A 17,460-nucleotide genomic window follows, 5' to 3' on the forward strand; every position below is an offset into this window, starting at 1 on the left:
TAGGTGCAGGAGTAGGCCATTTGGCCCTTCGAACCTGCACCGACATTCAGTATGATCATGGCTGATCATCCAACTCAAAACCCTATACCTGCTTTCTCTCCATACCCCCTGATCCCTTTAGCCACAAGGGCCATATCTAACTTCCTCTTAAATATAGCCAATGAACTGGCCTCAACTGTTTCCTGTGGCAGAGAATTCCACAGATTCACCACTGTCTGTGTGAAGAAGTTTTTCCTCATTTTGGTCCTAAAAGTCTTCCCCTTTATCCTTAAATTGTGACCCCTCGTTCTGGACTTCCCCAGAAACAATCTTCCTGTATCTAGCCTGTCCAATCCCTTTAGAATTTTATACGTTTCAATAAGATCCCCCCTCAATCTTCTAAATTCCAGTGAGTATGGAATACATCTCATGGAAATGTTTGTTTGATGATGAACTTCAATAAAAAAATAAATTACAAAACAAAAACTCAGGCTCGTGAAGCACGATCTTCCCTTCACAAAGCCGTTGACTATCCATGGTAGACTGTACTTCTTGAAATCCTCATAGATCCTATCCATAAGAATCCTTTCCAGTAGGTTGTAGACCACCGATGTAAGACTCACCGGTCTATAGTTCCCAGGTTTTTCCCTATTACCTTTTTTAAACAAGGGAACTACATTTGCCATTCTCCAGTCCTCCGGCAATTCCCCTGTAGCCGAAGAGGATTCAAAGATCATAGCTAATGCTCCAGCAATCTCTCAATTCCCACAACAACCTGGGGTGCATCATATCCGGCCCTGGAGATTTATCAATGTTGATGTTTTTCAGAAGATCCAGCACTACTTCTTACTTAATCTCCACATTGTCCAGCACACAGGCCCGCTCTACTTCGACCTCATCATGATCAAGATCCTTTTCATTTCTGAATACTGAAGCAAAGTATTTATTTAGGACCTCCCCAACCTCCTCCGCCTCCTAGCACATGTTGCCCTCTTTATCCTTTAGATCCCACAGCACCTGGTTCAGGAACAGTTCTTACATTTCAACTTTCAGACTTCTGAACCAGCGTGGATAACTTCACAAACCTTAATAATGAACTGACTTCGCAACTTATAACTCACTTTTAAAATTCTACAACTCCTGTCACCAATATTATTTTTTTTAATTATTTGCGATCAATATATACAGATAAGCTGTTTTATATATTTTATTTATATTGTTTTTTATTATTATGCTGCATTCTATCCAGACTAACAATTATTTTGTTCTCATTTACACTTGTGTACTGGAAATTACCTTAAATTATCTTGAATCTTGAATGCCTTTCCCTCTGCATGTTGGTTGCTTCTCAGTCTTTATAGTTTTAATAAATTCTGTTGTTTTTATTTATTTTCTGTAAATGCCCATGAGAAAATGTATCTCAAGGTGACGTAAACATACCTTAATAATAAATTTACTTTGAACTTTGTAATGAGATGACCTAAACTGCACACAAGTGTGGACTAACCAAGGATGTTATTCCTGGTGCCAACTCAACATGCCCACAATTTGCTAGCCCTTTGGAATATGGGAGGAAACCAGAGGTGCTGGAGGAAACCCACACACTCATAGGAAGAACTACAAACTCCTTACAGACAACAGCAGAAACGGAACCCCGATTGCTTGCAATATAAAGCACTATGCTGGTCATTACTCTACTGTGCCACCTGTATCCGTAACTAACCTTTCATCAAGATTGGGACTGAGGAGCGATGAAAGATGACTCACAGATCCTGGCAGGTAGGAGAGCAGAGAGTGGAGTTGGGCGACCATGGCAGGTGAATGATAGATGGAGGCAAAGAAGGAAATAAAAATCTGAGAAGCAGATGGAGTGAGGTGTGGGGAGGGAAAGGTGAAAGTTAGAGCAGGATGAGCAAGAGCACTTTATATATTCCATTTCCTTTCTGCCTGGATAAAGGATTTGAGTTTGAACTTGAATTTGCTATTTTTTATGGTTTGAGCATTGAGATATCAGAGAGACTAAATATTATTTCCAGATCCCCCACTAAACCCACTCTATCGATAATCCAAAGTGAGCCATTTATGTTGAAATGGGCAGTAGGTATCCCTACTGAGGTAATAAAGGCCTGAAGGTTTCACTGGAAGATTTTACAAAAAAAAAGACTGATAGCATTTGAGGCCATCACTGTGGAATTGAAGTAGTGTTGCCATTCCAACAGCTGGCTTTGTTATCGCGAAGAATGCTTTTGGCATCAAGGTTGCATGTGAACCTGTCATTTAAGGCAATCCTTTGAATTGGATGTGGTCTTTATCAAAAAGTGCCAAGTTGTACAGAGATTAGGTAATGCCTCTTCGGAGATTTGTTATGAAATAAGATCTTCAAAGTTCAAAACAAATTTACAAAGTATGTACAGTACTATGCAAACGTTTTAGGTACTGTACTGATAGCCGTACTGTATATATAGCTAGGGTGCCTAAGACTTTTGCACAGTACTGTAGTAATTTTATGTACAGCACTGGACTGCTGCCGCAAAAATAATCTAATTTCATGACATGTGAGTAATGATAAACCTGATTCTGACATGGGTCTCCATTGTGGATTGAGAGTGGGAAGATGGCAGAGAGAGCAGAATCATGATTGGGAAAAAGGAGAAGGGGGAGTGAACGGGAAGTATAACACAGACATTCTGTAATGATCAACAAACCAATTCTTTGGAATCAAATGGACTTTCCTGGTGTCTCAAGGCTGGGTGTGTCTGCATCCATGCCATTCCCACACCTATACCACTCGCGTCCCATGGCACTCCACCCATGCCATTCCCAACATGCTTTGCTTTCGCCAGATTTACAAAACCACTCCCTACTCCATATTGACAAATACAGTACTGTGCAAATGTATTAGGCACCCTAGTAGCATGCAAAAGTTTGGGCACCCCTGGTCAAAATTTCTGTTACTGTGAACAGTTAAATGAGTAGAAGATGACCTGATCTCCAAAAGTCATACAGTTAAAGATGAAGCATGCTTTTGAACATTTTAAGCAAGATTAGTCTATTATTTTTGATTTGTACAATTTTAGAATGAAAAAAAGGAAAGGAGCACCATACAAAAGCTTGGGCAATGCAAGAGATTTGAGCTCTCAGATAACTTTTACCAGGGTCTCAGACCTTAATTAGCTTGTTAGGGCTATGGCTTGTTCACAGCTATTGTTAGCAAAGACCAGGTGATGCAAATTTAGAACATAGAATAGTACAGAATATTACAGGCCCTTCAGCCCACAATGTTGTGCCGACCCTCAAACCCTGCCTCCTATATAACCCCCCACTTTAAATTCCTCCATATATCTGTCTAGTAGTCTCTTAAACTTCACTAGTGTACCTGCCTCCACCACTGACTCAGGCAGTGCATTCCGCTCACCAACCACTCTCTGAGTGAAAAACCTTCCTCTAATATCTCCCTTGAACTTCCCTCCCATTACCTAGAGCCATGTCCTCTTGTACTGAGCAGTGGTGCTCTGGGGAAGAGGTGCTGGCTATCCACTCTATCTATTCCTCTTAATATCTCGTACACCTCTATCATGTCTCCTCTCATCCTCCTCCTCTCCAAAGAGTAAAGCCCTAGCTGCCTTAATCTCTGATCATAATCCATACTCTCTAAACCAGGCAGCATCCTGGTAAATCTACTCTGTACCCTTTCCAATGCTTCCACATCCTTCCTATAGTGAGGCGACCAGAACTGGACACAGTACTCCCAAGTGTGGTCTAACCAGAGTTTTATAGAGCTGCATTATTACATCGCGACTCTTAAACTCTATCCCTTGACTTATGAAAGCTAACACCCCATAAGCTTTCTTAACTACCCTATCTACCTGTGAGGCAACTTTCACAGATCTGTGGAATTGTACCCCCAGATCCCTCTGCTCCTCCACACTACCAAGTATCCTGCCATTTACTTTGTACTCTGCTTTGGAGTTTGTTCTTCCAAAGTGTATCACCTCACATTTTTCCGGGTTGAACTCCATCTGCCACTTCTCAGCCCACTTCTGCATCCTATCAATGTCTCTCTGCAACCTCCGACAATCCTCTACACTATCTACAACACCACTAACCTTTGTGTCATCTGCAAACTTGCCAACCCACCCTTCTACCCCCACATCCAGGTCTTTAATAAAAATCACGAAAAGTAGAGGTCCCAGAACAGATCCTTGTGGGACACCACTAGTCACAACCCTCCAATCTGAATGTACTCCCTCCACCACAACCCTGTGCCTTCTGCAGGCAAGCCAATTCTGAATCCACCTGGCCAAACTTTCCTGGATCCCATGCCTTCTGACTTTCTGAATAAGCCTACCATGTGGATCCTTGTCAAATGCCTTACTAAAACCCATGTAGATCACATCCACTGCACTACTCTCATCTATATGCCTAGTCAGCTCCTCAAAGAACTCTATCAGGCTTGTTAGACACGATCTGCCCTTCACAATGCCATGCTGACTGTCCCTGATCAGACCATGATTCTCTAAATGCCCATAGATCCTATCTCTAAGAATCTTTTCCAACAGCTTTCCCACCCCAGACGTAATGCTCACTGGTCTATAATTACCTGGACTATCCCTTCTACCTTTTTTGAACAAGGGGACAACATTCGCTTCCCTCCAATCCTCTGGTACTATTCCCATGGACAGCGAGGTCATAAAGATCCCAGCCAAAGGCTCAGCAATCTCTTCCCTTGCCTCGTGGAGCAGCCTGGGGAATATTCTGTCAGGCCCCGGGGACTTACCCGTCCTAATGTATTTTAACAAATCCAACTCCAAATTCCAAAGCTTTATAAATACCCTGACTCCTCCAACCTTGTCCCAAGAATCAGCAGCCATGGGTTCCTCTAAGCAGCTGCCTTGCACTCTGAAAGTTAAAATAAATGATGCCCACAAAGCAGGAGAAGGCTATAAGATGATAACAAAGCATTTTCAGGCAGCCATTTCCTCAGTTCATAATGTAATTAAGAAATGGCAGTTAACAGGAATGGTGGAGGTCAAGTTGAAATCTGGAAGACCAAGTAAGCTTTCTGAGAGAACTGCTCGTAGGATTGCTAGAAAGGCAAATCAAAACCCCCGTTTGACTGCAAAAGACCTTCAGGAAGATTTAGCAGACTCTGGAGTGGTGGTGCACTGTTCCACTGTGTAGCGACACCTGCACAAATATGACTTTCATGGAAGAGTCATCAGAAGAAAACATTTCCTGCATCCTCACCACAAAATTCAGCATCAGAAATTTGCAAAGGAACATCTAAACAAGCCTGATGCATTTTGGAAAAAAGTTCCGTGGACTGATGAAGTTAAAATAGAACTGTTTGTCTGCAGTGAGCAAAGGTATGTTTGGAGAGAAAAAGGGTGCAGAATTTCATGAAAAGAACACCTCTCCAACTGTTAATACGGGGTTGGATCGATCATGCTTTGGGCTTGTGTTGCAGCCAGTGGCACAGGGTACATTTCGCTGGTAGAGGGAAGAATGAATTCAATTAAATATCAGCAAATTCTGGAAGGGAACATCAGACTGTCTGTAAAAAAGCTGAAGATGAAAAGAGGATGGCTTCTACAACAGGATAATGATCCTAAACACACCTCAAAATCCAGAATGGACTACCTCAAGAGCCACAAGCTGAACATTTTGCCATGGTCCTCACAATCCCCCGACCTAAACATCATGAAAAATCTGTGGATAGACCTCAAAAGAGCAGTGCATACAAGACGGCCCAAGAATATAGAACTAGAAGCCTTTTGCAAGGAAGAACGGGTGAAAATCCTCCAAACAAGAATTGAAAGACTCTTATCTGGCTGCAGAAAGCATTCACAAGCTGTGATACTTGCCAAAGGGGGTGTTACTAAGTACTGACCATGCAGGGTTCTCAAACTTTTGCTTCGGGCCCTTTTCCCTCTTTGTTATTTTGAAACTGTAAAAGATGGAAATAAAAAAAGTAATCTTGCTTAAAATATTTTAAAAATGTGTCATCTTTAACTTTATGCCTTTTGGAAATCAGGTCATCTTTTACTCGCACAGCTATTCACAGTAACAGAAATTTTGACCAGTGTGCCCAAACTTTTGCGTGTGTGTGTGTGTGTGTGTGTGTGTGTGTGTGTGTGTGTGTGTGTGTGTGTGTGTGTGTGTGTGTGTGTGTGTGTGTGTGTGTGTGTGTGTGTGTGTGTGTGTGTGTGTGTGTGTGTGTGTGTGTGTGTGTGTGTGTGTGTGAGATGCCGCAGGGATCTGTCCTAGGACCCCTGCTATTTGTGATTTTTATAAATGACTTGGATGTAGAGGCGGATGGGTGAGTAAGTTTGCAGATGACACGAAGATTGGAGGATTGTGGATGGAACTGTAGGTTGTTGAAGGTTCCAAGAGGATATAGACAGGCTGCAGAGTTGGGCAGAAAAATGGCAGATGGAGTTCAATCCGGACAAGTGTGAGGTGATGCATTTTGGAAGGACAAACCAGAAGACTGAGTACAGGACTAATGGTCAGTTACTTAAGAGTGTGGATTGAATACAGGGACCTTGGGGTTCAAATCCATACATCCCTCAAGGTCGCTGCACAGGTTGATAGGGTAGTTAAGAAGGCCGATGGGATGCTAGGCTTCATTAACGGGGATTGAGTTCAAGAGTAAAGAGGTCATGTTGCAACTCTACAAATCTCTGGTGAGACCGCACTTAGAGTATTGTGTTCAGTTCTGGTCACCTCATTATAGGAAGGATGTGGAAGCTATGGAGAGGGTGCAGAGGAGATTTACCAGGATGTTGCCTGGTTTGGAGAACAAGTCATATGAAGCAAGGTTAGCAGAGCAGGGACTTTTCTCTTTGGAGAGTAGAAGAATGAGAGGGGACTTGATAGAGGTCTACAAGATTATGAAAGGCATAGATAGGTTGGATAGTCAGTACCTGTTTCCCAGGGCACCAATAGTTAACACCAGAGGGCATATGTACAAAATTAAGGGAGGGAAATTTAGGGGAGACATCAGGGGTAAGTTTTTAACATGGAGGGTTGTGAGTGCCTGGAATGACTTGCCAGAGATGGTGGTGGAGGCTAAAACATTAGGGGTACTTAAGAGCCTCTTGGACAAGCATATGGATGAAAGAAAAATGGAGGGTTATAGGGTAGTGTGGGTTTCGTACTTTTTTTTAAGGACTATATGGGTTGGCACAACATGGAGGGCTGAAGGGCCTGTACTGTGCTATAGTGTTCTATGATACATATATACACACACACATATATTTATAAGACTTTTGCACAGTACTGTACGTGTGCGCCACCATATACTGCCTGAGATTAATTTTTCTGCAGGTTTCACAGTAGAACATAGAAGTACAATGGAATCAATGAAAAACTACACACAGACTGACAAACAATGTGCAGAAGTCAAACTGCAAATACAAAAAAACATAATTAATAAACAAGCAAATAAATAATACTGAAAACATGAGTCCTTGAAAGTGAGTCCATAGGTTGTGGAATAATTTAGTATTGAGATGAGTAAAGTTATCCATGCTGGTTCAGGAGCCTGGTGGTTGAAGGGTAATAATTGTTCCTGAACCTGGTAGTGTTGGAGCTAAAGCTCCTGTTCCTCCTTCCCAATGGCAGCAGTGAGGAGAGAGACTTTTGCGCAGGATGGTGGCGTTCCTCGATGATGGGTGCTGCTTTCTTCTGGCAGCAGTCCTTGTAGGTGCGCTCAGTGGCAGGGAGGTCTTTTCCTGCGTTGGACCACTTTTTCGATTCTTGAGCATTGGTGTTTCCATACCAGGCCGTGGTGCAACCACTCAGGATACTCTTGTCAAGTGTTTACTTGAACTGCATGAATTGGACACTCGGCAAGTTCAACCTGTAATCAAGCAGATGATCAGCTCTGATGTTCTGTTGCAAAGGTTTCACAATTTACGTTATCACAGCTAGTGTATTGGGATGGATGTTAGCCCCTACAGATAAGCTCAGTTACAGTGAATGAGCCTGTCATTCACCAGTGGCCAAGGCTTGCACGTCAATGTTCTTGTGTCCTTTTGTGTATAATTCTTATATAATTTATATTTATGTTTTTCTTCTGAATATTGTGCCTCGTATGCTATTTGTCTTCCTTGCTGCTGCAAGTAATTTTTGTAATGCACTTGTGCGTACATGTACTAACCCATATGACATATTGGTGTGGTCTTTCATTATGGTTAATGGTCTGTTATGGATTTATCGACTATGCCCACAAGAAAATGAATCTCAGGGTTGTATACGGTGACATTTATGTACATTGATAATAAATTTACTTTGAACCTTGAATAAACACAATTTGGTTTGACGTGATTCCAACGATTGCCACTGTGGTGAATTTTTGGAGTTTTGTCAACACCTGCAGGAAATCATTTGCTGGAAATCCAGAGCTGCTGGAGTAACTCAGCAGGTCAGGCAGCGTCCATGCAGAAGGTTAAAGAGTCGACGTTTTGGACCGAGACACTTCCTCTGACCTGATGAAGGGTCTCTGCCTGAAACTTCAACTGCTTATTCCTCTCTGAGATGGAGAATTATGGTCGAGTTTATTATCAGTGGCATTTGTTGTTTTGTGGCAGCAGTACAGTGCAAGTGGTAAAAATTACTATGTTACAAATAAGTAAATAAATTGTGCGAAAGAGGAAAATAAACACATTTCCCCAGATTGAAATAAATACAATCCAATCGGATTCCTGGTTGAAAGCCAATGATCCACAAAATCCTGTGCTCTGTGATAATTTATATGAAATCAGAGGGTCAACGTGATTTCACTGATTGGTCAGACCTCCATAATGACTTTGGCTTCCTCAGATAACATGCAAAGTATTTAGAAGGTGTAAGACTCAGTGTGACTATGTACTGATGCAAAATATGTTTTTTTTATATTTTAACAGCAAGAATTTAAAGTCAGCAGATATGAAGTATCACCTGATATGAAGTTTGTTCTGCTTGCGTACGACATTGAACAGGTATGTTCAGTCTTTGGTTTACTTAAAGACCACTCTACAGGAAGGAATGGCCAACCACTGACAAGCACGGATTCACTGGGTGTACAATCAATGTGAATGGTCAGTCTACACTCAGTCAGTCAGGGGGTCTGTGTCCCTGCTGCCTGATGCTATAACTAATCAGACCATGCCTAGCGCATGCCCTGGCTGGTGAATTATACTCTGGGAGAAAGACTGCCTAGAGTAGGATTATTCTCCTTGAAGCAATGGAGAGGTAAGGGAAACTTAGAGCACACAGTCATAGAGCACTACAGTACAGCAACACACCTTCAGGCCTATCTCATCCGTATCAGAATCAGAATCAGACTTTAATCGCCAAGTACCTGTGCACATACAAGGAATTTACTTCCGGCAGATGTTGTCTCTCTGCTCATAACAGATGATAAATATAAATGAAAATATAGATTATACATACAAGTAGTGCAAGTAGTCCGTGCGCAGGATGGAAGGAGTTCTTTATGATGTTCCCCGCCCTTCTTCTTCAACCTGGAAGAGTACAGGTCCACAATAGAGGGCAGGGAGGCTCCAACGATGCGCTCGGCAGTCCTCACTGTGTGCTGTAGTCTGGTTCTATCCTGCTTGGTGGCGGCTCCAAACCACACAGTGATGGAGGTGCACAGGACAGACTCAATGACTGCAGTATAGAACTGCAGCAGCAATTCCTGAGGCAGACCATATTTCCTCAAGAGCCGCAGGAAGTACATCCGCTGCTGGGTCTTCTTCAGGATGGAGCTGATGTTCTGCTCCCACTTCAGATCCTGAGAGATGGTGGTTCCCAGGAACCTGAAGTTCTCCACGGTGGACACAGGGCTGCCAAGGACTGTGAAGGGGGACATAACGGGGGAATGTCTCCTGAAAGATATTCCATAAAGATATTCTGCTTAGTCCTTTCAATCCACTGCTGGACCATAACCTTTCAATACCACTCCCATCCATGAACTTATCCACATTTCTCTTAAATGTATCAATTGAACCCACATCCATCACTTCCACTGACAGCTGATTCCCTCTTCGGAACCCATGGTAATTCTATTGGACTGGGTCAGACTGGATCTGGCCACTGCCTGGGGTCCACACAATGGGGCTTACCGACCTGGACTTAAAAGTCCCCACGTGAATTTGCCATGCCTACTTGGACATACCTTCCCCACTTGGATTTACCTTAACCACCTTTCAACATAGAACATAGAATACTACAGCGCAGTACAGGTCCTTTGGCCCACAATGTTGTGCTGACTCTTAAACCCCCACCTCATATAACCCCACCTTAAATTCCTCCATATACCTGTCTAGTAGTCTCTTAAACTTCACTAGTGTATCTGCCTCCACCACTGACTCAGGCAGTGCATTCCATGCACCAACCACCTCTGAGTAAAAAACCTTCCTCTAATATCCCCCTTGAACTTCCCACCCCTTACCTTAAAGCCATGTCCTCTTGTATTGAACAGTGGTGCCCTGCGGAACAGGCGCTGGCTGTCCATTCTGTCTATTCCTCTTAATATCTTGTACACCTCTATCATGTCTCCTCTCATCCTCCTCCTCTCCAGAGAGTAAAGCCTTAGCTCCCTTAATCTCTAAGCATAATGCATACTGTCTAAACCAGGCAGCATCCTGGTAAGTCTCCTCTGCACCCTTTCCAATGCTTCCACATCCTTCCTATAGTGAGGTGACCAGAACTGAACACAGTACTCCAAGTGTGGCCTAACCAGAGTATTATACAGCTGCATCATTACATTGCATCTCTTAAACTCTATCCCTCGACTTTCCTGCCTGGACTTACCTTTCATGTTTGAACGTATCTTTCCTACCTGAACTTAGTTTCCTCACCTGAATTTACCTTTTCCACTTGGACTTACCTTTCCTGTTTAGACTTATTGTCTGCATCTGGACTTACCCTTTCCACCAGGACTTACCATTCCCATTTGGATCTACCTTTACTGCCTGGACTTACCCTTCCCATTTGGACTTCTCCAGCTTAGATTTACTATGTTCACTTGGACTTACCGCTCCCGTTTGTGGAAGGATTGACAAACTGAACATTTTTAGCCGAGAAGCAGAGTGACTTTAACGCGAAACCCGGCCTTCAGTGGTGTATCCTCCAGCTCTCATCCCAGTAAGGCCTGACAGCCTTTAGCAGCCTCTATCGGCTCAACCACTCAACCCCCTCCACAAAATACAAACCAAACTTTGCCAGTCTATTGAGTTGGAGATGAAAGTCCTGCGGACAGCTGTAGTGATGTTGTTTTAAGTAATCTGTCGGTCAGCTCGCCCACCAGACATGATGTGCATGCTGCACTGCCACCTGCTGTAGAGAGAGTGGAACTCCTACTCTGCGGAGAGACAGACAAGACCCGGTAAAGGTCGTGCAGCAGAGAGTCCAGGTCTTGTAAATAGTCACATCTCACAAATTTAATGTTACCTAGCTCACTGAGATTGTAGGGAGCTTCGCCTCCACAGACAAAAGCTTTCTTTTTAAATTCCAGGTGTTGTTTGTAACAAGGATTTTCTTTTGAAGTTTGCACTGCCTTGCAAAACATTCAGTATCAGGTTTATTATTGCTGACAGTGGAGTATGCCGTGATTCTTTTTGTTGCAGCAGTACAGTGCAAGACAAAATAAGTTACTACAAGTTACAATAAATAGTGTAAAAGAAGAATAGTAAGGTAGTGTTCATGATTATTCAGAAATCTTATAGTGGAGGGGAAGAAGCTGTTCTTAAAACTTTGGATCTAGGTCTATAGCAACATTTCATCTATTCTTTTAATAGCTGCGCTGACTAACCATTGCTCTGAGCAGGAGATTATGACAGAGTCTGCACGGCCTTTTATATTAACATTACATAAAAGAATATTCCAGCTGCATGGCTACAAAGGCTATGTGTGCGGGACATTTCGGTCAGTGTGTGGCCGTGTACCTGCACAGCTCAGAGGGAACAGTGATTTGTAGACACCTGTATCTTCTCTATGGTGTTAGTAATGAGAAGATGGCATGTCCCAGAACCTGAGTGTCTTTTTTTATGAATGCCACTGTCCTAAGGCTCTGTGAAGATGTCCTCAGCGGTGGTGATGGGCAAGATATTGAAATGCTACATTGCTGAGGGGTCAGGGCAAAGTTAGGGAGAAATGCTTCCACCCATGGATAGGTGAGGGGCTGAAAGAGTGACTGAGATGAAAATGCTCATCTTCATTGGCAAAATACTTGAAGATACACATAACGGAGGGGTGTACAATGAAAGGTAGGGAAGGGCTGGGTAGATGTTGGACATGATACACTGAATGAGCTCCTGTCACACAGTAAGGTTCTGCAGCCCAAAGCGAAAGCTATTTGATACCTCAAGCTGAACTGGATTTAGAGCTATCTGTACAACTATACCTTTGACCTACTGTGGATCAATCTCCATTGATCATCTCACCTGTCAAAATCTGTCAAAAGTTTAAACTGACTGAGGATGCATGGCCTTTGAGATGAGGGAATTAGTATTATTTATTTATTATTACTGAGATACAGTGAAAAACAGATAAAATGCAGTGCAGTTTGACAAATAAAATTCAATGGCCTCAACAAGGTAGACTGAGTGCTGTTCTTTGTCTTACGAGAGGTCGGAATCAGAAGCAGGTTTAATATCACTGACATATGTCATAATATTTGTTTTTGTGGCAGAAGTGCAGAGCAAGACATTAAAAAACACCATAAATTGCAATAAGAAATATCCATTAAAAAGGAGAAAATGGTGAGGTAGTGTCCATGGGTTTATTGTCCGTTCAGAAATATGAAAGTGGTGGGGAAGAAGCTGTTCCTAAAATGCTAAGTGTATGTTGCCAGGCTCCTGTACCTCCTCCTTAATGGTAGCAAAGAGAAGAGGGCATGTTCTGAGTGATGGATGCAGCCTTTGTTAAGGCATCACCTTTTGAAGGTGTTCTGGATGCTGGGAAAGCTGGCTGAGTTTACAATTTTCTGCAGGTTTTTCCAATCCTGTGCATTGATCCTCCATACCAGACAGTGATGCAACCAGTTAGAATGCTCTTCTCTGTACATCTGTAGAAATTTGCTAAAGTCTTTGGTGAAATGCCAAATCCCCCCAAAACCCTAATGAAATATAGCCAATATATTATGCCTTCTTTTTAACTCCATCAATATATTGGACCCAGGATGGATTTTCAGAGACTTTTCCACCCAGAAACTTAAAACTGCTAACCCCTTTCACGGCCAATCCTTTGATGAGAACTATGTGTATTCTCTCAACTTCTCCTTATCAATTCCTTGGTCTTACTGATGTTAAGTGCAAGGTTATTATTGTGACACAAGCCGATCAGCTGCTCTATCGCACAGCTGTACGGCTCCACATCACCATCTGAGATTCCGTCAACAATATTTCTGTCATTGACAAATTTATAGATGGCATTTGAGCTCTGCTTAGCCACACAGTCATGGGTGTAGAGAAGGTAGAGCAGTGGCCTAAATCTGAATCCTTGAGATGGGCTGGTTAGGATTGAGAAGAAGAAGAAGTTGTTATTACCAATCTCCACTGACTGTGGTCTCCCATTGAGGAAGTCAAGGATCCATGTGCAGAGTTAGTTACAGAGGCTCAGGTTTTGGAGCTTGTTGATTAGTACTGGGGATATAATGATGTTGAATGCTGAGCTGTAATCAAGAAACAGAAGCCTGATGCAAGTATGGCAATTGTCCAGGTGGAGTGGAGAGCCAGTGAGATTATATGTACTGTAGACTTATTGTAGTGATAGGCAAATTGCAGTTGGTCCAGGTCTTTGCTTATGCAACAGTTGACTAACTTCTCAAAACACTTCATCACAGTAGTTGTCTGTTGAAGAGTTTTAGAGCAGTGAGATAGAACCCTCCCTTAGCCTGCTGTGCATGTTTTCAAGCCTTTGTATATTCTGCCTAATGGGAGGGAGAGAAGGGTGGGAGGAGTCTTTGATTCTGCTGGCTGCTTTACTAAGGCAACTAGAAGTGTAGACAGAGTGTAGAGGATGGTTGGTGTGATGGACTGTGTTGACAACTCTCTGCAAATGGTTGTGTTCTGAGAGAGAGCCATCTTCACATTGAGCTGTTATCCATCTGAAGAGGATATTTTCTGTGGTGCTTTTATAGAAAAAAGAATCAGTGTGTGTCACCAGGAACATGCCGAACTCCCTAAGAGGAAGTAGTTGCTGGTGAGCTTTCTTGTCCATAGTGGCCACATGGCTGGACCAGGTCAAGCTATTGGAACTCGAATGTCTCAGATGAAGATCTGCATCACCTGTTGTAGAGTAAAATGCTTTTGGATTGTAATGCTGAGTCTACCTGTTTCTGTAAAACCAAAACCTTGCCAGTACTAATCAGCAGAGGTCATGTTCTGAGATTGCACGCACTGCGAAGAGACAACTCAGTGCAATAGGGGAGACAAAATGTTGACAGAGTTTCTGAAGCAGAGTCTCTTGGCAGAATCTGTTGGGTAACAGAAATGGCCAAAGACTCCCTGAGCAATAAAGGGCTGATGAATCTCCAGGAGTGAGCTAGAGAGTACAACAACTGAAGAGTGCTGGAAGAAGCTCTTCCAATTAGTGGCGCCTTCACTTCCCATAATGGACTAACAGAGACATCATGATGACAGAGAACCTTGCAGCTCCACAGGCAGTGGGAAAGCAAAGCAGGAGAGTGCAAGGAGCATCGGAAAGGGAGCGCTGTGAAGTAAATAGCTCGAGCCAGAAAGAAACTCTCCACCAAAACCAATTCCAGCCTCTTGCCCACTGGAAATATTGCAACAACTTGGAGACATATTGACAGGAAGTTCACTCAGTCAGGTCCCAAACAGCAGATGGTTTGGACGCCTGGTTGCACTTTTTTTCCCCATATGCTGATTTGCATGCAGAGGCTAATTAGGATTTTGATTATTTGGAGCCTGTTACTGTGGTGAAAGCACCATTTACCACCCAGCAGGGAGGGAAATTACTGGGAAGAAGACTCTTCATTTGTCTACTGCCTTCTGTGACCTCAGGTCATCCCAAGGACTTCATTGTGACTAGCCATTGCAGGAAATATGCCTGTCACTTAGCATACAGAAAGGTCCCACAAATAGCAATGAGACAGGTAGTTCTGATTTGAAATGTTTGAGACAAAAGAAATTATACAGATGTTGGAAATCTTGAGCAATGCCCCAAAGATGCTGGAGGAACTCAGCAGGTGAGGCAGCATCTATTAAGGGATATAAACACTTTGGCATGAGACCCCTCATAAGGACCTTCCACATGTAGGGCCTCAGCCCAGAAGTTCAACTCCTCATTAACTTCAATAAATGCTGCCTGACCTGCTGCATTCCTCCAGCATCATTTGTGTGTATTGCTCAATCTGAAGTAATATCTCTCTTTCTATCTACCCCACCATCTGTCTTCTCTCTCTCCTCCCTCCTATCTCTCACTCTCTTCCTCTTTTCTCTGACACACTCTCTCTTTCTCTCTTTTCCCTCTTCTTCTCTTCCTTCCTACTCTCTCTAACTCACTATCTTTCTCTGCCCGTCCGTCTGTCTGTCTGTCTCTTGCTCTCCACCAATCTCTCCACCTGTGTGTCTATCTGTCAGCCTCTAGCATTCTCTTTCCTCCTCTGCCTGTCTGTCTCTTCTCCACAAGTTCCAAGCATTTCCAGTGTTTTCACTTTTTTATAATGAGACAGGTGACAGATGAAGTGATAAACAAACAGAATTGAATTTCTCCAAGACACAGCTTTCTTGAAAATGACCTCATATATTGAATGTAGCAAAGTTTATATTGCATCCACATAACCTTCAGTATATCTGCAAGAAACAAGTTTCTAAAAGTGGATAGGCTAATTAAGAAGGTATGGGACACATTTTCCCTCATAGATCAGGGGATAGTTGGTACATAGTGTTGGAACTTTATAAAATTCTGGTTAAGCCTCAATTGAAACTTTGTGTGCATTTCTGATCACCAAACGATAGGAAACATGTAATTGTGCTGGTCAGAGTTCAGAGGAGATTCACTAGGATGTGGCCCGGATTGGAGGATATTAATTTGTAAGGAGAGATTGAATAAACTGGTCTTGTTTTCCCCAAGGCAACAGAGCTTGAGGCATGATGTAATTAAACTATATAAAAGGAGGAGAGGCATAAACAGGGTAGATGGTAATTTTTCATGTGGCAGATAGGAATCAGCATTCCAGTCTATGGACTCTGTCTGTACTTCTCTCTGCATTAATAAACCAACCAGCAAAATCCAAGAGCCCATTCGTGCTCACTTCTTCCTTCTCCCAAGTGGCAGTTCTCTTGCAGACTGCATCAGTTTTTCTTCCAGGGTTTCCCCGTATTTTGCCGCATTCATTTTACCCTCTACCCTCTCAAATCCTGCTGCAGTGAAGACAGCCCACAGCGTGATGCAGTCACCAGCATGCTTCACAGTAGGGATGGTGGGTTTTTGATGGTGGTGTTTGGCTTACGCCAAGCATAGCATTTAGTCTGATGGACAAAAAGCTCAATTTTGGTTTCATCAAAACATATAGCCTTCTTCCAGCTGATTTTAGAGTCTCCTACATGCCTTCTGGCAAACTCTAACTGAGATTTTATTGTTTTTTTCAACAGTAGCTTTCCCTTTGCCACTCTCCCATAAACTGGTGAATGGTGAAGCACCCGGGCAACTGGTATGCGCAGTCCCTCCCATCTCAGCCACAGATGCTTGTAACTCTTCCAGAGTTGGCATTGGTCTCTTGGTGACCTCCCTCACCTAGTCCCTTCCTTGCACAGTCACTCACGGTGCTCTAGGCAGATTTACAGCAGTGCCATATTCTTTCCATTTCTTGATGATTGACTTAACTGTGCTCCAAGGGATATTCAGTGACTTGGAAATTTTCTTCTATCCATCTCCTGACTTGTGCTTTTCATTAACCTTTTTGTGGAGTTGCTTGGAATGTTCCTTTGTCTTCATGGTGTAGTTTTTGCCAGAATACTGACTCACCAGCAGTTGGACCTTCCAGATACAGGTGTATTTTTACTACAATACATTGAAACACCTTGATTGCACACTGGTCTCCAAAATCAGATCTCCATTTAACTAATTATGTGACTTCTAAAGCCAATTGTTGATGATTTGGTGTGTCATATTAAAGGGGTGAATACTTATGTGATCAATTATTTTATGTTTTATGTTTGAAATTAATTTATTTAATTTGTAGAGGTTGGTTTTCCCTTTGACTTGAGAGAGCCTTTTTTGTTGATCAGTGTCAAAAAAGCCAAATTAAATCCACTGCGATTCAATATTGTAAAACAATAAAACCTGAAAATGTTCAAGTTGGTGAATACTTTTTATAGAGGTTGTATATAGTGAGATATAACTCTTGACTGGACTTCTTGCACAAGACCTTAAAACCATACGACCAAAGAAAAGGAGTAGAATTAAGCCATTTGGCCCATCAATCCTGTTCCGCCATTACATCATTGCAGAGTTTTTATCCTT

General features: G+C 42.7%; 1 protein-coding gene across 4 annotated transcripts in view; it reads left to right on the forward strand.

The window, feature by feature from the left end:
- The window catches only part of dpp6a (dipeptidyl-peptidase 6a), a 642,400-nt gene that overhangs the window by 381,528 nt on the left and 243,412 nt on the right, over positions 1-17,460 (forward strand). For all 4 annotated transcript variants that reach the window (XM_059971851.1, XM_059971852.1, XM_059971853.1 and 1 more), the window contains exon 5: positions 8,889-8,963. In XM_059971851.1, the coding sequence (XP_059827834.1) occupies positions 8,889-8,963 (75 nt within the window). The remainder of the gene's footprint in view (positions 1-8,888; positions 8,964-17,460) is intronic.

This window comes from Hypanus sabinus, chromosome 6 (genome assembly GCF_030144855.1).
Source record: "Hypanus sabinus isolate sHypSab1 chromosome 6, sHypSab1.hap1, whole genome shotgun sequence".
Classification (NCBI taxonomy): domain Eukaryota; kingdom Metazoa; phylum Chordata; class Chondrichthyes; order Myliobatiformes; family Dasyatidae; genus Hypanus; species Hypanus sabinus.